The 22,533-nt window shown below is 53.0% G+C and overlaps 6 protein-coding genes; 4 read left to right on the forward strand and 2 right to left on the reverse strand.

The window, feature by feature from the left end:
- Nucleotides 1-244: 244 nt before the first annotated feature.
- On the forward strand, nucleotides 245-3,156 carry RCC_00024 (related to RNA-binding protein musashi/mRNA cleavage and polyadenylation factor I complex, subunit HRP1; the record flags this gene model as incomplete). XM_023765179.1 has 5 exons in its annotated part: nucleotides 245-285; nucleotides 339-599; nucleotides 1,710-1,750; nucleotides 1,810-1,973; nucleotides 2,032-3,156. The coding sequence occupies 5 exons, from the start codon at nucleotides 245-247 to the stop codon at nucleotides 3,154-3,156; spliced, it is 1,632 nt and encodes a 543-aa protein (XP_023620947.1).
- A 727-nt stretch (nucleotides 3,157-3,883) lies between these two features.
- On the reverse strand, nucleotides 3,884-5,090 carry RCC_00025 (uncharacterized protein; the record flags this gene model as incomplete). XM_023765180.1 has 2 exons in its annotated part: nucleotides 3,884-4,023; nucleotides 4,091-5,090. The coding sequence occupies 2 exons, from the start codon at nucleotides 5,088-5,090 to the stop codon at nucleotides 3,884-3,886; spliced, it is 1,140 nt and encodes a 379-aa protein (XP_023620948.1).
- A 2,413-nt stretch (nucleotides 5,091-7,503) lies between these two features.
- Nucleotides 7,504-9,306, forward strand: RCC_00026 (uncharacterized protein; the record flags this gene model as incomplete). The annotated part of the gene is made up of 1 exon (XM_023765181.1): nucleotides 7,504-9,306. The coding sequence occupies one exon, from the start codon at nucleotides 7,504-7,506 to the stop codon at nucleotides 9,304-9,306; it is 1,803 nt and encodes a 600-aa protein (XP_023620949.1).
- A 275-nt stretch (nucleotides 9,307-9,581) lies between these two features.
- Nucleotides 9,582-12,578, reverse strand: RCC_00027 (probable trehalose-6-phosphate synthase component TPS1 and related subunits; the record flags this gene model as incomplete). XM_023765182.1 has 4 exons in its annotated part: nucleotides 9,582-9,634; nucleotides 9,692-9,853; nucleotides 9,910-12,130; nucleotides 12,183-12,578. 4 exons carry the CDS (start codon nucleotides 12,576-12,578, stop codon nucleotides 9,582-9,584), a joined length of 2,832 nt encoding a protein of 943 aa, XP_023620950.1.
- Nucleotides 12,579-15,538: 2,960 nt separating this feature from the next.
- On the forward strand, nucleotides 15,539-16,977 carry RCC_00028 (related to 442K curved dna-binding protein; the record flags this gene model as incomplete). XM_023765183.1 has 4 exons in its annotated part: nucleotides 15,539-15,572; nucleotides 15,621-15,704; nucleotides 15,756-16,673; nucleotides 16,727-16,977. The coding sequence occupies 4 exons, from the start codon at nucleotides 15,539-15,541 to the stop codon at nucleotides 16,975-16,977; spliced, it is 1,287 nt and encodes a 428-aa protein (XP_023620951.1).
- Nucleotides 16,978-17,659: 682 nt separating this feature from the next.
- On the forward strand, nucleotides 17,660-21,223 carry RCC_00029 (uncharacterized protein; the record flags this gene model as incomplete). XM_023765184.1 has 6 exons in its annotated part: nucleotides 17,660-19,353; nucleotides 19,536-19,620; nucleotides 19,822-20,177; nucleotides 20,225-20,722; nucleotides 20,780-20,990; nucleotides 21,044-21,223. 6 exons carry the CDS (start codon nucleotides 17,660-17,662, stop codon nucleotides 21,221-21,223), a joined length of 3,024 nt encoding a protein of 1,007 aa, XP_023620952.1.
- Nucleotides 21,224-22,533: the final 1,310 nt, after the last annotated feature.

Consider the following 22,533-nt stretch of genomic DNA (forward strand, 5'->3'; position numbering starts at 1 on the left):
TCGATTGTCGGTTGTTGGTGAAGTTGAAGCTGATGGAGGCACGAGTGCTGCAGGAAGGCACGAGACAGCGCTAGCCTGATCAGGTGCAGCTAAACCTTGATTTCCTTCCTCTTYTTYYWYWYAAYGRYRMSSMSAVCAMCKMSATCWACACCACTGCGCATCGCATCTCATCGTCACTCCTTTGCCAGCTTGCGTTATCTCAGTGTCAATCTCAAGCAAACGGCACCATCACGACACCACCGCAATGGCCGACGGAGAAGCCGACGAGGATCTCTTCGCCGATCTGTAAGTGACGCCGCGCTGACACAAGATGCGCATGTTGGCTAACACAATGTCAGCTACGATGGTGATGATGCGGAACCCGAGCCTGTGCCAGTGAAGACCGAGGCCCAGGCACCTGTCGAGGACGAAATCAAGCAGGAGCCTGTCATCGCCGCTGGTAGCGCCGGCGGTCCGAGCACCGAGCAGGACAATTCGCAGTTCAAGCAGGAGTACACAGACGACTTCAAACATGAGCAAGGACACGACAATATGGAGGGTATGCAAGACTTCGGTCACACGCACCGGGAGGRGCGGCCAATTGGCATCAAAGAAGATGGGTAAGTCTTTGCCCTATCCCGTGACAATGTGACATGAGCGCGAGCGAGGCAGCAGATGGACAGATGGAAGTTAGAAAGGCGTGAGATGAATCGAAAGGTAAAGTAAATGTGTCAATCTATGATTGAAGAGGGTCAAGTCCTTATACTTGGCTGAACTCGTATCTGCGAGCATGAGCACCGCAGTGGAGATTTGCACGTGGCTCGACCGCAATACCAACAGTCAGCCGACTTTCCATATCGATCTGGCGTCCGGCAGCAAGAGAGATCTCCGAGACAAAGTCAATATGCCACCAACCTGGAGCAGTATTGGCGCCGTGTTATTTAGGTGGACAAGGGGGAAACTTGGGAGCTGGCTCGCAGAGGTTTGCAGGTTGCATGGCGAGTGCTTTTTCTCTCAGATACTGAAAGGCACACTGTTGCGTATCTGGTGGGAAACGTGGAGGGGACGAGCGGAGGCACTGGACCACACTACCTACTTTTATCTTTACGGGCAAGCCAGACAAGGAACACAAGTCACTCTCAGTCAGAAAAGCGGTTAGCTTGAACTCGATAACTCCGCCTTAGCGACACTTAGCAGATCAGGCAGACAGTCAGACAGCAGAGGAGATAGCCGATAGAGTCATGCTGCCGCGCCGATCATCTCCGACATGGAGAGGCCGGTGTTGATAGCATGCAATCAGCTCGATATGCCCGAACGAAGCAGACTACACTGAGAAGTGTCAGTTTACCACGCTTGCTGTACTGCGCTTTTCTTGGACAAATGTCGACCCTGAGACACCCCGCGTGAAGAAGGATTGAAGTTGGGGATTTGCTCGCGCTTGAGCTTGAGCTTCCCACGCCACGCCACGCCACTGCAACCTCCAACAGCGTTTGGATATGGACGCAGGATTTATTCGAGCAAAGTGCTTGCTGTGCTGCGGGCGGTCATGCAGGCGCAAATCCCGGCTTCGTATGGCTCGGGAAATGTGGTGGCTTCCCGATGTGCCAGAAGGAACGGACAGAGATGCGGCTTGACTTGACGACACTAACTGAATGTCAATGCTGCTCGCGCTCAGGATCTGGCTGTTGAATGGATGAAAACGTGAGAGACTGCCGCTAATATGTATATAGAAAGATGTTCATTGGTGGGTTGAACTGGGAGACAACTGATGGTAAGTTTTCACTCACCCATGGAAATGCACTCCATTTCAGTCTAACTTACAACAAATAGAGTCACTCAAGGAATACTTTTCGCAGTTTGGCGAGGTGGTCGAATGCACCGTCATGCGAGATGGCCAGACTGGTCGCTCTCGTGGCTTTGGCTTTCTCACGTTCAGAGACCCTAAGACTGTCAACACCGTCATGGTCAAGGAGCATTCACTCGACGGCAAACTAGTAAGAACACATCATCAAGAAACGGGCAATATGCATCAAGACTAACAGATCTATTCAGATCGATCCTAAGCGTGCCATACCGCGTGATGAGCAGGAACGCACGGCCAAGATCTTCGTTGGTGGTGTATCTCAGGAGGCCACAGAGTCAGACTTCAAGGAATTCTTCATGAAGTTTGGCCGTGTCCTCGACGCTACTCTGATGATGGACAAGGATACTGGCCGTCCACGCGGATTCGGTTTCGTTACCTTTGACAGCGAAATGGCGGTTGAACGCACCTTGGAAGGTCCACTCGCCATTCTCAACAAGCCGATTGAGGTCAAGCGTGCTCAGCCCCGCGGCAAGATGGGCGAAGAAGAGAATAACAAACAGGGCTTTGGTCGTGGACGTGGCTCGAACCAACAGTTTGGGCCCGGAAACGGCGGAGGCGGGTTCGCTTCAAATAACCAAATGGGTCCCCAGAACAACGGTGGTGGCGGCGATGCTTCTAGCATGACTCCAGCAATGATGGCTCAGTACTGGCAGCGTATGCAACAATACTGGGCCATGATGTCCAACAACGCCATGGGCGGAGGTATGGGAGGAGGCATGGGAGGCATGATGGGTGGAGGCCACATGAATCCTCAGATGATGCAGCAAATGATGGCCGCACGTCAAAACGGCCAGATGAACCCCCAGATGATGCAACAAATGCAGCAGATGCAGCAGATGCAACAGGGAGGCGGCGGTGGAGGAAATGGCTACCAGTCAGGAATGAATGGATCTCCATCGCCAATGGACAACAACGGCGGACAAGGCACCCCCGGACCCGGGGAAACCGGCGGAAACTCAGCGTACGACCAAATGAAGTTTGAGCAGCGCAAGTACGAGCAGCAGCAGATGGCGCGCATGCAGCAGCAGAACTTCGGAGGCCAAAACACCTGGGAGGGCATGTACGACGACGTCCCAGCTCCGCAAGGCATGGGTCCTGGCCAGGGCGGCGGTGGCCGCGGCGGCAATGGAGGTTGGATGCGTGGAGGCCGCGGTGGCGGGAACAATAAGTTCCAGAACCAAGCACCTCCAAATGCACCGGCCAATGCCCCCACAGGTCCAAAGAACGCAGGCAGACCTGGTGCCAACTATCGTGGTGGTGGTCGCGGCTCTCATCGAGGGGGATTCCACCCCTACGCACGCGGTGGTGGCTAGGAGCCGCCTTCTCGAAAGCGCAGAGTGACCGATGCGGACAACCCTGCTACGAAATTGGGTGGTAGCGTCAATACCTACGCGCTCGGTAGTCAGTTCGAGTTACCTTCTCGTAAGCGTCGGATCTTCCAGGATAAGGACAATCCTGTCATTTATTTGGCTGGTGGTGAAGGTGGCAAGGGCTCTGGCAAGAAACGCCGTGGAGGTAATGGCGGATCTGCGGGTGGCTATCCCCCGGGAGGAGATCTCCCGTACTAGCAGATGGAGCTTCTCCCGCAGTGTCTCGCCTTTGATGAAGGGACGGATATGCTTTGCTAAGTGGGATGGCGTTCAATGGTTTCACACGTTTGCGGATTGAGACATTAGCATGGTCAAGGGCATGGCATATGGTGTTTTACGATGGGAATGGCGGTGGTGCTCACTACTCGAGCGAGGGTTTTAGGAGGTGATTCCGTTTAATGGGTTTCTCCTTCTCGTAGCTGTACTTGTAATTTTCAGTAGCCACAGCAGAAGAGCTTTCAAAAGTGCTCTTCAATGATTATCTCAATTTTTTTGACAATTTCGCTTCTAATCTTCTCTCTCCCTCTCTCTACTCGCTCGCACATGATCTCATTTTGGATCTTGATACCCCTGATCTGGAGCATGTCCGCCGTTGTCCTCGGCTGCAAGATTACCAAACTCCTAGAATCGTGCTTATCGCCCCGCACGTGCAGCAAATCTGTATAGCACATCAACCTCCCAGGCCACTAGTATAGATCAAACATCCGCCGGAACTCGAGCTCGAGGCGTCCGGAGATCCAGCGTCACTCGAGCTTGAGGCTTCGTAGCGATTCATGTTGCCAGATAAATCTTTCGACTGCTTCTCCTCCGCTGATATTTTTGTCAGACCTTGCTTTCTGCCTGGCTCACCACTTGACCATGAACTGGCCATACTCACCGACATTCTTGGCCTTGTAGCGGAACTCCAGAGCGATGGCTTCGAGATTGCCGAATGTGAGACCCGATTGACCATTGTTCACGCCGTCTGCTTGAATGTTTTGGCGGGCTGTCTCGACCACGTGTCGTAGGATGTAGTGCGGCTTCCTCGGGTCGTCGATTTCGTGATAACGAACCTCCAGCTCCCATCCCGATCGGGCGTCGCTCGATGGTTCGACTCCGATGTGCATCATGAACAGAGTCCGGAAGGGTGTCCCGATGTCCAGACGCACTTTTCTGAACTGATAAATGGCTGGATCCAAGTCCTCAAGCTGCTTGTACCGCTTCGGTGGAAGGGTGAGTTTGCCGCAACTCTTCATGCGTTCCTCATGGTCGTACAACAGCTTTTCGACGCTGTCGTAATTTGCCCAGACCTTGACTGTGAAGCAAGTGGACGAAAGGTAGGCTTGGAGAAGTTCATCTGCGAAGTCCGGGTATAGTTTGCAGACTTCAGGTGCGCGCATATTCTGAAGCTCGACCTCATCTTGGGCGCCGAACAAAGCACGAAACTCTTCCTGTCGATCTTCCTTGGACATGCCCCAAAGCGCCTGAGACTTGCGGCGCACGTACTCACTCTCGGTCGAAGAGGCTAGAGAACCTGCGCTGCGGGGCGAGAACTGCAGCATGTCGCCACCACCAGCATTGCCTGCTGTCGATTTGATCGGCGTCATACTCTGAACGTGCTCCTCGGCGGAAGCTGAAGAACGAGCCATGTTCTCCATCTCTTGGAGAGTAGTCGGTGCGGTAGCCATTGTAGCGGTGTAGTTGCCGTTATCTACATCTTCCATGGCGAGCAAGGGCGGGTGAAGTGGCGGGAACGAGTTGAACGGACCAGGCATGGTTGGCGAAGTCGATGGCGCCGAAAAGTACGACGTCGAGATGTCCGAGGAGGTCGCGGGAGATGACCTCTTTTGTGCGCGCGGCGACTCTTCCTGCTCGGCCATGATGTGTTTGATTGTCATTGTGATAGTGATTGCCTGTTGCTGCTAGGCACCGGGTGTGTTGTTTGTCGCTGTAGGAACCCACGGTTGTCTGTGTCTGCGTCGTGAGGTGCAGCGGGATGAAGCAGACAGAATTTCTTGTAGCTCGAGAAATGTAGTGCGCAAGCTGGCAGTGCTGAAGCTGTTCATTCACTTGCCCTTTCAACTCTGTTGTTCATGCTTTGGCCAACGCGCGGTCGCTCCCCAGTATGTCGCAAATATTTCTGAAGATGGTCACATCAATTGTGAACACAACCTGGACTCAACAGCGAGACTTTGCATGAGCTCAAGAGTGAAGTTTGATTTTTGATACATTGTTGCTTGAGATGTAAAAAAATTCGTATTGTACCGACCTTTGCTTGCTGTTTTGGCAGGTGTTCGTTCTTTCTCTACAGCACGTGTGCTAACTCACTTCAGTTCATTTGAATCAAGGTCATCTCATGTCATCTCATCTCGCGCCACAAAGAACGGGCTTCGATGCCTGCATCTGTCCATTATACGGTGTCGTTCCAAAGATGGTCTTATGCGCCGGCGATGGTTCATGCCAACCAGCCATGCATCAGTCAGGGTGTGTCCACTTGGCTTACATGACATGTACATGAGGGCTCTCAAGTGGTCACCGTTCAGAGGCTGGAAATGTCATCAGACACCGTTGACGTTCGCAGCGAGGCGCGGCTGTCGTCGGCAGAGGCGTCAAATATGCAGCTTTACCCCTGACGGAAGAAGTCGAGAAAAAGCCAAGCGCACCACGGACCACGCGATTCACGCTCCACACCCACGCTATCTTCTCGGGACTGCTCGCTAAATCCTGGTGCTGGACCGCGCATCCCAAGCCTTGCAACGGATGACACGAGGCGGAGAGCAACGCTTCACAGCAGGTTGGTGAGCTGTCGTGAAACCACAGTGTTTCATGGAGGCTTAAGACACCGCCTTCTCAACTGCAGAGCAGCAAGTTGCGGCACTTTCGAAAGGAAGCTAGACTTTGTTTGATGAAGCAGGTCCGCGTGCATGCGCAGGGATCTTGCTTCGACGCGAAAGCCCGTGCATGAGCTCTCTCTCCACTTTCAAACAATGCCCGGCACTCCACAGCGTTGAGCCCACCATCACGTTACGAGATACTATGTAGGCGCGACGTACCCGCTGTTTCCCTAGCACCAAGGCATCCTTTCCTCCGATCACTCTCTACTTTTTTCATACTGCCAGAACAGCCTCTGCACGTCGATTCGTTTGCGTAGCCGATCAACGTGGAGCCTCTTGGTCCGGCAAATTAAGCATCCAACGGTTTCGGAAATCATTCGATTAACTGGAGAATTCGAGGCCGATATTCTTGACGCTGCCCACGTCGAGCATTTCACAACTCTTCGGGGCCTACCATCGCGAAGATCTCAAGCTCCGATTGTGTGTCTTACGCATCATCAGTATCGAAATCAGAGGCACCCATTTCGCATCTGTCTGGACGGACCTGGACCCTACGACCAAGCCACATCCGCATCCGCATCCACACGCGGCACGCGACACGCGACACAAACCATTTCTTGTGAAACATTGCCCAGAATACCGAAGCTCGCCAAGATGGGTCTCATGGACAAGCTCAGGATGAAGCTCGACATTTACAAGTTGGAACAAAAGTACACCCGCAGAGAGAAGCGAACGACCTTTATTTCGGGAGCAYAATACGTCAATGGAGAATATGTATACAATTCCCCGACGGTCAGCAACAAGTCTGCAAGTAGCTTTGGCAGTGGAGCAAAGAGCAGCAAACGCCAATCGAGATTGTTCTCTTAGGCTTGAGCTCATAGGCATGCAGCGAGATTACACAAGGATCTGGCATGTCATAGCTAGGATTGTTCGAAGGAGAGAAATGGGCCAGCATGGCCAATTGGTATGCTACAAGGAATTGGGCCAGTTTGCTGCCGTACCACCTGCGATCTGCTTCGCCAATGATATAGCACATTGGGCTCGATCTGGCTGAGGCTATAGGGAGGCCGAAAGTTGGAAATGGAAGATGGGAAGGACAGGGACGCGACGAGACATGTGGTCACCTGCAACGACATTTCATTTTGTTACAGTTGTGAATGGGCATACACGGCACCCGAATGTGCTTATGAGCTGCCTGATCAAGAAAGACTCAAATGATGGAGAGACTGCGAGAGTCAACTCCGAACGAGATACATGATTTATATTTTTCTCAACTGTATGATGAATGCTGTCTTTCTCTTTTCCCCCCTATCATCGTGATCAATGAAACTCGCACATTTTCGGGGATTGCGGAGCCGCCAAACGCCAAGAAAGAAAGCAGTTCAGCTTCACGTCGGAAGCTTCGACGCGCCGGAGAGAGCCTTTACTATTCTGTAGATCTCTACCTTCATTCACATCCACAGTAGCTTCGATATCAATGCAGAGCCGACGGAACATCTGGCGGTCTGCATGCAGAGGTTCCAATGCGTACAACCCCGTGCTAGCCTTACGAGCCACCTTTGGCACCTCCGCCAACTGCCTCAAACACGATGGGCACATTCCTTCGAGTTCGGCAGCGCCCAAGACCCAGCCTTCTAATCCCGCCGAACATAATCACAAGAGCATCGCCGTGAGTGAAAAAGCCTCTGCTGGCCAGGATGGAAACAATTCAAAGCCAGAAGACCCATCACAGCGGGCGAACAACCGGGAGTCGCGCACACAACGTAACCCAAAAAATGAACGCACCATCCTCAAGCCTGGTGAGCGCTCCAGGAATATGCAAGCTTCAGTGCATAAAGGCCACGAAAAGCACGCGGACCAATTCGCTAGATCCCCATACTGGAAGCAACACATGGTGGCAGTTCGAGAAGAGTCGTTCAAATATCAGAACTCTCAATGGCGGGACAAGGAACGCAGCGTCTTCCTTCAAAGAAAAAAGAGGTTTCTGGATTATGATGCCAAGATTGTGAGACCGCGGCGGAGCGGAACGCCCACAAGTCTTTCAATCCCTTGGGCCAATGATGAATCTGAGCGCAAGGGTGCCTCTGTCAATGCATGCCTGACGAGGGATATCACCAGCTTTGCAGCATGGGCGATGCCGACGCGCGCTGAGCAACGGGGTCGAACAGAAGTTGTTCGGGAGACGATTGAGCTAATCAGAAGTGTACTGCCGGAGGCCTCAACTGGGGTTGAGCTCTTCGGCTCAGAGAAGAACGGTCTTGCCCTACCTTACTCCGACATTGATCTCCGCATCTATGACATGAAGGATCCTGATATGCCGCACGCCAGACTTTATAGCCGATTGACGGTGATCTGCGAAGCCATGCAGCACAGTGAACAATACATCCTTGCTTCGGTTCGCAACTCCAACTTCCCCATTCTCAACTGCCAGCATCGTGCCTCTGGGGTAGACATTCAAATTGTGGCTTCTAGAGACTCGACGCAGCAACAGGCATTGGTCGCCAAGTACCTTCACCAGGTACCGCAACTCCGGCAGGTCTACTTTGTGGTGCGCACTATCCTGAGTATGCGTGGACTTGTCGACGTATACACGGGAGGGTTGGGTTCATATGGGACTTTTGTCATGGTGCTAGCCGTCTTGCACCGCCACATGGAAGCCCGAAAAAAGACGCGAGGGTGGAACGGGAAGATCTCATCGGGTACGCAACTCATCGCTTTTTTTGAATTCTACCGCAATCTCGACACCAAGAAGCACGGCGTTGCAGTCCACCCACGGACGCTTTTCAAGAAGCATGCAAAACCAATGGATGATTTAAAAGTCCTCAGCACCTCCGCCGAGAAACGCGGGGACATGGTTCGCGCGGGACAATGGCAACTCTGCGTGCAGCGTCCATTCCAGCCATATCTCCTCTGCCTCCAGGATCCTGCTGATCCTCTGAATGATCTTGGCAGGAGATGTCATGCTATCAAGCACATCTTCGCCACGCTTACGCATCTCAGTKAAGCTCTCGCCACCGGTTGTCTTGCACTGAAGAAATGGAAGGACTTGGACGAGGACGGCCCTAGCGGACTGCAACCTCTGCTACTTCCGCTTGTGGGGCAGTGTCATAATGTCTACCATCGGCGACGGAAGTCGTTGGAAGGTTACGGTATTAGAAAGCTTGAAGACAAGTCTGCACTTGAAGACGATCCCCTAGCGAAGAGTGTTGTGAGGCGGTACACAACGAACACTACCAAAGCATATTCCAAGCAGTGGTGGTTAGCCTTTACCTCTGCTTAGGAAATGTAGATATACGCCGCATCTTGAATCAGTATCCGGATAAAAAGCTGAACGAGCTGGCTATTGTAATACTACGATACTGCTTAACGTCTATCGAGATTTCAAGTGCAAAACTCATCCCTCCGTTACTCGCACGTGGCCCTCCTCACCATGACGTCCCATATCCTCCATGCGATGCATTAGTAACTCCGATGCTGATGCATATGTATGTAATACAGTGCGCGCTCTAACGGGAGCAAGAATGAAGCAGTAAAGCAACACGGCGCTAAAGTTGTCTACACTCGGGATTCAGGCACAGCGCCGTCCACCACGGCTACCGCGCCAGCATCTAGATGAATCTAATCAGTCATGTTCTTGTTGAGTTGAGCATTTGCAGCATACTTACTGCCACCATCCGTGGATCCATTAAGCAAGGCAATGACTGATATGACATCAGAAGGCTCGAGCAAATGCCACGTCGCGAGCGTTTGCTTGGTCTTAGCACCAACAGTGACGGCGAAGCGGTGCTCCTCGGGCAATTTCGACTGACGCAGGGTCCGGAACATGTCTTACAGTACGGTCAGTATTCATGGTCGATGCATGTGGTATGAGGACAAAGCTTACCCTCATCGGTCGAGTCATCCCCCAAACAGAGCACAAAGTCGGGTGCCTGATCGTGACCCTCGCCGTATTCACGCACCAAACGCTTAGCAATTTCACCCTTGTTGACGAAGCGCGGTCGAACTTCCAAGTTGGCCTTGCCAGTCATAACTTCCACGTCGTGATGCTTGGCGACTGTATTGTCGAGGTACTTGTGGCATTCGCGAGCCATGAAAGCGCCGTACTCAGGGTCCGCTCTCCGGTAGTGCCAAGTGAGCGCAATCTTCTTTCGCTCCACAAAGCTACCCTGAGTTCGCTCAGTGTAGTGGTTGAAGACATTCAGGACCTCGTTCTGCCATTCCATGTCGAATGTTTCGGTCAAGTTCTCCCACTCGGTGGAATTTGGCATGCGCATGAAAGAGCCGTGCTCAGCCGAAAGGCCGAGCTCAGAGATGTGGCCCATCCACTCATCCAGGAAGGCCTGATCTCGGCCGCTGATGATCCAAACCTGATTGTTCGGGTCCGACGCGAGCGTCTTCAGTGTCCGGATGACTCTATCTGACGGAATTGCCGACTGCGGGTCCTTGACAATGGGCGTCAGGGTACCATCATAGTCGAACATGAACAATCGTCGGCTAGCGTTGCGGTATTGTGAAAGACATTTGGCTCTATCGAGCGCAGGGGTGGCAATGGTCTGATCGTAGGAGGAGAGATTGGTCAACAGTCGTCTGACGTAACTGTCCGTCCAGTATTGCACCGTGTTCAGAGATACGTGCTCGTAAAGCAGCTTGTGGGTTCTCTCCTTCTCTGGCTCAGACATGGTCAGAGCGGTGTTGATCTCGTCCGCAGTACCGCCCAGATCCCACGGATTGATGTGGATGGCGTCTCCGAGGCTGCCAGCGGTTCCAGAGAATTCGGAGATGATGAGTGGACCATGATTGTCTCTCTGACAAATGACGTATTCCAGTGCGGTAGTATTCATGCCATCGCGCACACTTGTGATCAGTCCGAGATCTGCGACACGCAGAAGAGCGAAATATTCCTCCTGCGACAGATACTGCGGGTAATGCTGGACCGGAGTGAAGCTCAGCGAGCCAAATGATCCATTGATTCTGGCAACGAGCTCCGAGATCTTGTTCGCAGTCTTGTCTCCCTTCTCGTCACGTTCCTCAATACTAGTAGGGCTCGTGACTTGAATGAGAACGACTTTGTCATGCCACTCTGGATGCCGCTCGAGGAAGATCTCGAAGGCTTGCAACTTCTGCGCAACACCCCTCACTGTGTCGAGACGATCACGGCCGACGATAATCTTCTTGTCTGCGTAAAGCTCGCGCAGAGCAGCGATTTTCTGCTCCACTTCCGGAGACTCGAAAGCGGCTTGCTTTGTAGCCTCGGCATTGATGCCGATTGGAAACACATCGACCGGGACGTGTGCTCCATAAGCATCAACGCCCGCAGACGACGAGTCGAAGCCCAGAATACGAGTAGAACAGGATGAGAAGTGGCGGGCGTAACTGAAAGCTTGGAAGCCGATCATGTTGGCGCCGAGGACACCCTCGAGAATTTCCTTGCGCCGAGTCAGGCAGCGGTAGTACTCGCTACTCGGAAAAGGCACATGCAGAAAGAAGCCGACATATATGCTAGGCATCCGCTGCCGAAGGAGGCTCGGCAGAAGAAGCAGATGGTAATCGTGAATCAAGATCACGTCGCCGGGCTTGTAGATGTTGATGATGGCATCCGCGAATGCTTTGTTCATGCAGTAGTAGTCGGCCCAGGCCTTTCGGAGTGCACGGCCGTCGCTCGGTTCGTTCTGTTTGTAGTGAAAAAGAGTGAACAATTCGTGCTCTCCATAACGTCTCCAACGTTGCTGATCGCGGAACGTTGCCACTTCGTCATCATCGATGCTGTCGGCGAGCCAGACTGGCGTGATGTGACTGCCGTGTTTGTCCTCAAGCTGCTTCTCCAATTTGAGTCGCTCCGCGTAAGGAATGTGCAGCTCGGCGAGCTCGCTAGGCTGTGGAGGCTTCTCTCCACGGTTCGGTGGGATTGGGGCAGATGCCTTGCTCAGCGGTATGGCATTCATAGACGACGCACCGTTAGTATTGACAGACTCGTCGTTGCGGCGGACGACACGATCAATCTCGCCAGTCCAGCCCACCAAAGTATGATTCCAGGGAGACTTTTCGTCGGAGAGATATGCGAACGAGTCAAATAGCGCCGACGTCCCCCTACGAGAGCTGAGTTCCTGTGATGTCGTTAGCAAGAGATCTTCATGGCTGATTCATGACGTGACAAACCCATTCTCCAGCGTTGGTGTAGCCGATCTTGTATGGAACGCAGAATGCGGCGCTGATCACATTTCCGCTCAAGTTCAGGTCAGGGTGGGCAGCACGAGGATCGAAGCTCTCAGCTTCCTTCTTCTGGCCAGCCGCTGCAACGCTCAATCGGCGCAATAATTCCTCGCCGGTCGGTGCACCATTGTTGTCGGTGCCATTGCTGTACTCTGGAGCTCCTTGCGCACCAACAGACTCGAGAATGTGAGGCGGTAGTTCCTGGGGCAGGTGCGTGTGATGGAAGAACGGAGATTTGTCCTCATTACTGATGCTTGGGGTGACGGGAACACCAATCATTTCCTCATTCCGTGATGGGAGCGTGTCTTGCCGCTCGGCTCGAGGCCGCTCGTTGCTCGACATCTGCCAGCCCTGGCGAGTTGGGTTCTGCTCGACGTGTCTGCTGTCTTGTACAAGTCAATTCAGCTGTATCGCACCACGTGTACAACGCCGGTACAGCTCGCGATCAGCTCAAGAAATTCAACGATCGAGTCGATCACCCGCTCCCAGCTTTCCAAGTCCACAATATCCTTCTTTCCTACTCTCGAAGTCGCCAGCAAGCAGGTTTCTCTCTCAAACTTACCGTAATTTGTGTCCGTGGTAGGTGTAGTGAGCGCGCAGGTTGTTATGGACGGTGATGTTGTTGAGAAGATAAAGAAAGTCCGCGAAGATGCGCGACGTGGACTTGTCCTTCCACAGGTTGTCTATTCACTTTCCAGACCCTTCCAAGTTCCATCTGTTGCAGTCTTAACAAGGTTCAAGGTTGCGGCGGGGCAAATATGCGGCCCCACTTCGGCTGAGATGGGCAGAATGGCGGATCCAGCCGAAAGCCAACCAACAGGGGTGTGAACTCCGAACTTCACTTGCAGGCCGCCTTGACTAAGGTACCACGACCAGAGACCTCGCCCTTCCTCAAATAACGAGGATCGACCAAAGAAACGCCATGTGAACGCATGCTGGAATTCCCTCAGAACGAGTTCCTTCTTTCGTTATAGCTTCATGGTACCTATCTGCGTGCGTGTTCACAGAGAGGCAGCGCGGCAATCTTCCTCCTTTCGATCTCGCTCGCTCTTGACGGTCTAAGTTAGCCCCAAGAGCCGCAAAGGTATTCCGGACTCGAAGATGCCACACTCGCAGACTGTGTTAGCTTAAAGAGTCATGTGGGTACGGTCCGTCTTTGATGGACGCACTCCCAGGTATATGCCTCCCAGGAAGGGAACCCCGATGGTCCGTCTTTGATGGACGCACTCCCAGGTATATACCTCCCAGGAAGGGAACCACGATGGTACGACCGGCCGCTCGACTTTTCTCACGAGCAAATGATTACCTGCGAGGCATTCTCGGAGATTCTTCACCAGATGGCTTTGCAGAATGAGCGACCGGCTCAATTATTTATTGATTGGTCGGTGACCCGAGGAATAGGACTCTCCGTCGTAGAACGTCACTAAGAGTGAGCCCAAGGGAGAGGGGTTGCTGTCAGTCGTCAGTAGAACGCGTTTGGGGATGGGGATGGAGACTCGAGCACGGATGCCCTGCTAGTCTTTCCTTTTGAACCTTCTCACCACCTTTTACTCCTTTCTCTCGCGGCCAACACCTTCCAGATCACCTCGTATGCATGTCTTATTCTCGCTCACAGCAGTAAACAGATTCATGGAACAGAAACAAATTCTACGACAGGCACAATTGTGCAAGACGTCGCAGATCGCCYTTGGAATGTGCGCATGGAGATGTCCTTAAGCAGCGCTTACACCAAATTCACCATTCCGGTCATGAAATGAGACCAACCTAATCGGCTTCTTGCGAATGGCTGGGGCTGTCATGTGAGTCTGCACATTTTGGTAGGAGTCTAAGATCGACCGTTTCGGCAACTGCTACATGGTACCATCAGAACATCCTGACCCTTGGAACCTTAGAGTTGCCGTTCTCTCATTTCCTCGCAAGCGCTGAACCTCATACATCTCTGATTTGTTGGCTCTTTCGACAACCGACCGGCCACAGGTAGGCTCGACAGATAACGTTCCTCGAATCCTCTTTCAGATACCGAAGGAGCACGGAAAGGGCCTGCACGGCCGCAGTGCATTGTGCTCCGAAGACACGACATGAGACAATGAGATATTCCTGCCTTTATAAAGAGACTCCAGACTATATGATTGACAGAGGACAACCAATACCGTGCCTAAGTACGAAGTTTCGATGCTGAAGCAGATGCCACCATCGCTGCTTTTGACGGAGTACGCTACTTCTGCTGACGCCCATATTGGGGTCAATGGTGTTTGCTACATACGATGCGCTGCGACCATAGACTGCATTCAACGCTGGAGCCTTTGTCCTCAAGACGCTGTTAACCGCTCTATAAGACCGTCGTGCCCGGCACCCTCCAGCAGTGAATTGGACACGTCCAGTCTCACCAAAAGATGCACTCGGCCAGCAGATTGCTGCAGTGTCGACATGTCTCAAATTTCGATCGAAACAGGACCAACCTGCTAGTACAGTACGCAGTCTACGAGGAACGGCGTGGCATACCATGTGTGCTTCTGTGCAAAGGGCTCATAGATCCATGAAACGCATGTGCTACATCGCCTCTATGCATCGGAGGTTTCTAAGGCAAGGAGAGTCGTCTTGGGCATCCTGACACTCGTGCATTAGCAGCGGATCAATCCTCGCACAACTGCAGCAAAGGTGGGCTTTCTCCATCAATAATTGCTTCCAATACATGTACGTTCTGCCGTCCCCGACCAGGATCAGCAGATTAGTACCTTTAATCACATCGACGTCTTACAATAGATGTTGATGGCCACATTGGGAAGGCATTCGTGTGCTAACCTACGGTCCTGGGAAGCCACCCATGTACTGACACGTGCTCACGGAAGTGGTCACTTCTTTGAGTCGGTGGCAGCAACACGAACGTGGGCTGCTACTATTGGGCATTATGCCGGCCGAAGAGGATCCACTCTTGCTGCTCTAGTCTCCAACGCACTGGAGGCACATAGTCGGTGTGAGAGCCACGGCTCTGTTCAAGACTTGGCTGGAYCATGTCCATAGAAAAGCCTACTCCATCACTCAACATCAGAGAGCCAGGGAACTCGGAACGTAAGGTAGTGTAATGTTAGTCGCAGTGACGGCAATATAAACAGTAGAAATTGCAATGACAAAACAGCAGAAGAGATCATGCAAAATGTTGATGGTTTTATAGTGGGGGGGAAGGCGGGGTTGTTTTTCAAATCCCATCGCACACACGATCAAGGTAGATCTAGCCCGACGTAAATCCTTCTCTGCAACACCAACAACCCTCAACCGTGATCAACCTACAGCAGACTACAATCATGGCCGACAGCAAGACTGAGGAGGCGCCTGTTGGTGAGTTTCCATCGTCATCATTGAAGAGAAGAAGCTAACCTTGACCAGACTACAGCTTGGCCAACCCAGACACCCTCACCAAGTACAAGACTGCTGCTCAGATTTCTCAGAAGGTCCTCGAGGCAGTCTCAGGTCAGCATCTTCCGGATGCTTGCACGACAAACACGCGCTAATCTGGCGCAGGATGGTGTGTCGAGGGCGCAAAGATTGTCGAGATCTGCCAGCGCGGCGACAAGCTCTTGGAGGAGGAGGTCGCAAAGGTCTACAAGGGCAAGAAGATTGCCAAGGGTATTTCTCACCCTTGTACCGTCTCTCCAAGCACCTACGTGACTCCATACACTCCTCTCACCTCCGATGCCGAGGAGGCAGAGACCGTTCTCAAGGCCGACGAGGCAGTCAAGATTCAGCTCGGCGCCCAAATCGATGGCTTCGGCGCGATCGTCTGCGATACCGTCATTGCACGTAGCAAGGAGAACTCTGACTCCGCTGTGTCTGGACGAGCAGCCGACCTCCTTCTCGCAACCTACTACGCGAACGAGCTCATGATGCGGATGATCATGCCACCTGGTTTGTTGGCACAGGGTACCGAAGAAGAGAAGAAGAAGGCACAAGCGATCAAGCCATACAGCCAGTCGAAAATGACGCAGCTGCTCGAAAAAGTCGCCAAGAGCTACGAGTGCAACCTGGTAGAGAACACTACATGCTGGGTCTTTGAACGGGACGAGATTGAGGGCAAGAAGAAGATCATTCTGGCACCGGGCGAGGGTGTCAAGGGTGAGGGTTTGCCGGAAGTTGGCGAGGCATGGGGTATCGAGATTGGCATTAGCACGGGAACTGGCAAGGTCAAGTCGCTGCCAAACAGGCCTACCCTTCACCGCAGAACCACTACCACCTACGGTTTGAAGCGGCCGAGTTCGAGGGCCACCCTTTCGGAGGTGAAGAAGAAGTTCGGCACCTTCCCTTTCAGTTTACGACAGCTTGACGACGAGCGTGCGGGTAAGGTCGGCGTGGTCGAGTGTGTGCGTGGTGGTGTCATTCGCCAATACGAGGTCATTGGCTCGACAGACAGCGAGCCAGTCAGCCGTCTGTTCACAACTGTTGGTATGCAATGTGTCGGAAGAGAGAAACATGTGCAATGTGCTAATTGTCGGCAGCGGTCACCAAGAACGGAGTACAGAAGTTGGCTTCGCCACCAAAGCCAGACATCTCTCAATGGAAGTCTGACAAGAAGATTACGGACGAGRAGATCCTCAAGATTCTTGAGCTCCCCCTTTCCAAGACAAGCACAAAGCCAAAGAAGCAGAACAAGAAGAAGAAGAAGGCCAAGAAGCCAGCGGCCGCTGCTGCCAAGGAGGAGGAGGAAGATGACGATGATGATGACGATGAGGACTCCGACGAAGAGTAAACGCATCGCGAACCACCAGGTCCCTCGGTCGGAGATCGTATGCATGGCAAGTAGCGGGTCGAACGAACGTGTCTACGCAGTTACATGCCGCTGGAGTCAGGCGCCGCGTGGTGGCTCCTTCAGGGGCGACGAAAAGGTGTGCCTAACGTGAAGGAGGGTCCGTAGAATCATACCGAGATAAAATGAAAAGGAAAATCGTCCTACCAGTGCCCGCCATCAGGCATCGCGTTTGATGATGTATCTGGACATGTTTGTGGCAATAACCTAAGTAATGATGTGCTCAGTCATCATTTTGTTGACGCCCATCTCCAAACGAGGAGCATCACAAGCTCCCTATTCCACTCGTGACTGTTGCTTACAACTCTCACTATATTTGCGTCGAGTTATATCGTAGGTACTGAAAGCGTGGAAAGGCAGCACCATCAGCCGTTGAATTCGCCCAAGAGTTCSAGGAGTCGCGAACCTCGAAGCATCAAGTCAAACCTCTCTTGAGGAACATCACCCCGAATTTAACTCCCTTTCCACACTGCAGCACGCGTTTGCGCGCACACCTTCGCTTTCTCTTCCACAGGGAAAGGAAGCAATTCCGAGGTGGGTGGTATGGAACGTGAAAATTGAGGTTGCGAATCGCTGACATATTTGCAGACTGAATGGCCGCGGAGAAGTGTTGCGGCGCCTGAACATGCCATCTACTCCTCAACCCCCGGACCATCCCACCGCAAGTCAAAACCAGAGGAGTCACAGCAAAGAGAAGACGAAGTTGAAGACGCAGACGTCCATGGACGATTACATGGACAAGTGGGTAGAGCCGCCCGTCGCCGCCGCAGCACCTTCCTATGCCGACCATGGGGGCGCGCCGTATGGAGTTCTCGATGGGATGCAGGCTCTGGGAGACATGCCCAGTGCAAAGGTCAAAGGCAGAGTGAAGGGCGAAGGCGCGCGCAAGTCGATGTTGGGCCGCGCTTCCGCCGTCGAGGCTCAGGAGACCCCTCAGGCATCACGACCACCCACCCCACAGCCCATCGACGTTCCTGCGCCGCATGCAATCGTCATCGACGACGAGAAGGACGACGACTACGCGCCGAAAGTGAACGGCGGCAAGAGGAAAGATCGTACGACACGCAATCGGGGTGTAAAGCGCGTGAGCCAGCCAGCCTCATCRGCCACCCCTGCGCCTGTGCCCGTGCCAGTGTCTGCGCCTGTGCAAATACATCCTACAGCACCCGCTGCGGTGGTAACAACAACATCGACACCTGCCTCTGCCTCTGCCTCAGCTCCTGCATCCGTACGAGCCACTGCTCCTACCCCAACCCCTGTACCGGTTGCGATGGAACCCTCTCCTCATGCATCCGAGTACGGCGGTGACAAGTTGAAGCGTGTAGTCGAGGCAGCCAAGGCACGTGCTATCGAGGTTGGGAAGCCAGACCTCGCGGCTGCAGTGAACGAGATTTACGAGCAGAGTAAGTCCGATTCTAACCTACGGAACCTACTCGGAGCCATTTTGGCACAGCGCGCAAGCTTTGATCAGAATGTTCAATTTCAAGATTATGTCCGGGCAGCGAAGAAGAAGCTCAAAGACGCCAAGCAGAGGGAGCGGCAACACCCGGGAGGTTCGAAAACAATCGAGACGCAATCAAAGCCCATGGCCAAAGCATTGCCTACGAAGCTTGTATTACAATCTACTCCTGTTCTTCAAGCTTCTGGACCTTCTCAAGCTCTTCCCTCCACCGAGCTCACAGAGCCCACAAAAGCCAAGATTTCCCTGAAATTCCCAGAAAAGCACCAGCACAAAGGAAAGCCAGACAAGAGTGGTGGCATGTCCGTGTCGCCTAGAAAGCAACGCGCTGGCAGTGTCGGGAGCGAATCCTCTTTGACTGACCTCACATCTAATGATGACTTGGAAACTGACGAGGATGAGTTGCCTCGAGGGCCACAGCCACCATCCGGTGCTGGCAACAAAGTCAATGGCTTCAAAGGCCGAGACCAAGCTGCAGAACGGGGCTCACTCACAGTACCTTCTGCTGGTGCGAAGCGATCTTCCGCAGAGGCAGAGCTGGAGAGCGAGCGCGACAACATTCTGGCCGAGAAGAAGCAGAAACTCGGCGAGTCTGTAACCCGGGAATACACCTACCAGGAGAGCAGCGTGCGACCGGGTGCACCMAGGTCACGCACACAGCAGGTCAGACATGAGGCGCTCGCGCCAAAAGTGACACTGAGCGTGAACGGCAGTCGCCCCGGGAGTGTAAAAACAAGCAGAGCTCCATCAACGGACCTCGAGTCACCACTATCATCACCTGCAGGTTCACGACAGAGCACGCCCAAGGTTTTGAAGCCCATGCCAAAGCCGTTCGGCAAGCGGGCAAAAACCAAGCAATCGTAAGTCGATATTTGACTCACCGTGTATCCTCGTCAACGTGATTCGAGCTACGAGCGATGCAAGCCAAGAGGCTACTGTCTGCTCCGAAAGCGCTTGACTTGGTGTACGAAGCGCGATCTGTCATCTTTTTTTTTTCGACAATATGAGATGAAACGCTGACCAACATTTTTTTCGACAATAGTCCGGAAAAGAAACAATTGGGAGCTTTTGGAGGCACGACAGCTGTCGGTGGCGTATTGAGCCCAATTGGGGATGACAATGAAGAGGTAAGACAACGACAGACCCAATCCCTTGTTCTTCCTCTTCCACTCACCATCACATTTCCTGCACCCAAACCTAAACCCGCAACGCCCGACACAATGCACACCCGCGCCCGGCAGAACTCGCTGGCTCCACAGACCCCTTCATCCGTCACTGTCGCCGTCAAGAGCCCAAAGAGGAAGCGAGAATTAACAGATGATGCCCAGCGCTCGGAGAACAACGACTTCTGCTCGGCATGCAAAGGCAGTGGCTATCTGCTCTGCTGCGACGGCTGCGACAGATCGTTCCACTTCACCTGCCTGGACCCGCCGCTGAATGCCAACGCGAAGGAACTTGACGAGCCTTGGTTTTGCTTCGTCTGCGTTGACAATCGCCCACTTGTGCTTGATTCGCCCGATAAAGGTCAGGCACGCCCGACTTTGTTCGCACCGCTGTTGCGCAGTCTGAAGAAGCGCAACCCAAGAACCTTTGAGCTTCCTCAATATGTGAGAGAATACTACGAGGGTGTCGCCACGGACAAGAACGGCTCTTTCGTCGAGGCGCTGAACAACAAGCCCTTGAGGTATGCAGAAGTACTGTTGCATTACGATTCCAGCTAATAGGCTCCAGAAACCGTCCCGGCTACTCCGAAGAGCAGCCCGACTACGTCAAAATTCGCGACAGCAAAAATGTTCTGGTGACCTGCTTTTCGTGCCGCAAGTCGTCGCAGAACGCAAATGGTCCCAAGCGTCCCATCGTCACTTGTGACCACTGTCATCAAAATTGGCATCTTGACTGTCTGGACCCGCCGCTGGCGAATCCTCCAGCAGTCAATCAGAACGGCAAAAAGGTTCATGATTGGATGTGTCCCCTCCATGCAGACCAAGAACTCCGCAATGTGTCCACGTCGCAGCTGAGCCGGTCAATCCACATTCGCAAGCCGAAGACGCCCAAGGTCGTGCAGACTGCTCTCAATCGCGGCCATCGCAATAATGGCATCATTGAGATAGCAGACGACGAGACCGACGCATCAGACTCCGAATTCTATGATCTGGAGCAAGAGGGCGGTATCGTCTACAAGTTACCGTCTACTGGGATCAAGCTTGATTTCATCCACAAGGTCAAGAGGTTCGTGACTGATCCAACGCCAGCCAAACAGTGACGACCTTGCTGACTCCTCTGTAGCAYGCGCGTGCAAAACCTTCGCGACGATCATGTAAACAACATGCTTGCTCGCCAGTCCAATGCACAGCCATCTGCGCCTGGGCGAGCCGGGCTTTCGGGGCGTCCATTCAACGAGCAGCAGGTAGCACTCAATCTTACGCAATTTGCCCGCCAGCACGATGATCTGGATTTTGGTGCGGACAAAGTTGAGAACCTGCTGAGCACTTTGATTGTAAGTCCTCGATATTTGATCCCAAGTTTCTCGCACTAATATCATCACAATAGGCTGAAGCGCCAGCAGAAGTTGTGAAGAGAATGATGGCATCTGCAGATCAAGCAGCGTCTGCCTCGTCTGCCATTGCTTCATCCTCAGAGCAGACCAAGAAGCTTTCATCAGCAGAGCGCAAGGATCTGGAAATGCTGCAGGAACTCATTCGAAGAAGGCTGGATGGCGGCGAAACTTGAAGGCTGCGGGAATGGTCACTCCCGAGGCCCTGACACACAAAACCCGTGAGACACAAGCGCCGCGCTCTTCAGGCCAGGAAGCAAGCCAGACGCGAGGAGAGTTTTCACAGCTTGTAGCCCATGGATATCCCTGGGCATGACGATGAACAGTGGTGAGGTTGTGGATACTATCTCCCGGCACTCCACGCGTGATGTAGCAAATTATGCTATGACCCGAATATTTGCGGGAGCGAGACTTTCATGTACGAGTTCACAGGAGGATTGGAGAAACGCAAGGGATGTGCTCATATGTCTGCTGACTGACGATTCGTCTGTCTTGTATTTGAATGGGAGAAGAAGAAGCATCATCATCACGAAGCTAGCGATTCGTGGGTATATTATATCAGTCCCGGAAGCAGCTTTACATCACGTTTACGATCAAGAAGGTTCCGGCTCAATGTTCAGTATCTTATCTCCAACCTTCGCAAAGTGAGCTGTGCTGTGTACGTGTCCGTCATTTTACTTAATGGGCTTGACGTACAGTACTGGACCTTGCTGTACGTCAAGCCCGTTAAGTAAGASGTTGCCTCAAACGAACCGGATACTTGTCACATTCGTTCCAGGCCTTGTTGTTTGTAGTAGCAATGCACATTTCTTCGCTGCGCAACTGTTCGGTACGCTCTCTCTCATGGTCTGGCTATCTTCAAGCTAGACAATGACACCACACTCTACCCTTCTTCCTTCTTTCTTATGTACACAAATGATACAAATACCATGGTAGAGCCTTCCTTACTCAGTCTTCGAACTCCTCGCTGGTCTCAGCATAATTTATGACTTTGGATGTGCGTTGCGGCCTCACTGGTGGGCCCGAGTGAGGCATTGATGCTCGTCTTCTTCTCCTGCTTCGTACGGGGTTGGCTAATTCGCCGTCGTCTTCTGACGCAGGTTCAGCGTATGACGTTACACGCGTTGCGCGCCTCCTGGTCGTCTTCGAGGGTGGAGTGTGAGACTTGATGGTATTTCGAAGCGATCTTCTTGGACCAGTCCTTACTTTGTCCTCTAATTTCCAAATGCTCTGCGAGGAAGCAGGGTCGGCGACATGGACCAGCGGACGCCTCCTTCTGGTTGTGATACGTGGTGGAGAACCAGATCCCGCCCTCGACCGTGGTGCTCGATTCCGCATGCTGGTTCTCGTCATCTTCACTTGATCTGAACTCTCAGGGTTGTTGTCTGAGGATATCTCGGCATAAGAGACATTCCGCCTCCCGCTCCGCTTAGGTTTCCCCAGCGTCGCAGATTGGGGATGTTTAGCTGAGCGTCGCTCGCGAGGC

Source organism: Ramularia collo-cygni (assembly GCF_900074925.1).
Source record: "Ramularia collo-cygni strain URUG2 genome assembly, contig: RCC_scaffold01, whole genome shotgun sequence".
NCBI classification, from domain to species: Eukaryota; Fungi; Ascomycota; class Dothideomycetes; order Mycosphaerellales; family Mycosphaerellaceae; genus Ramularia; species Ramularia collo-cygni.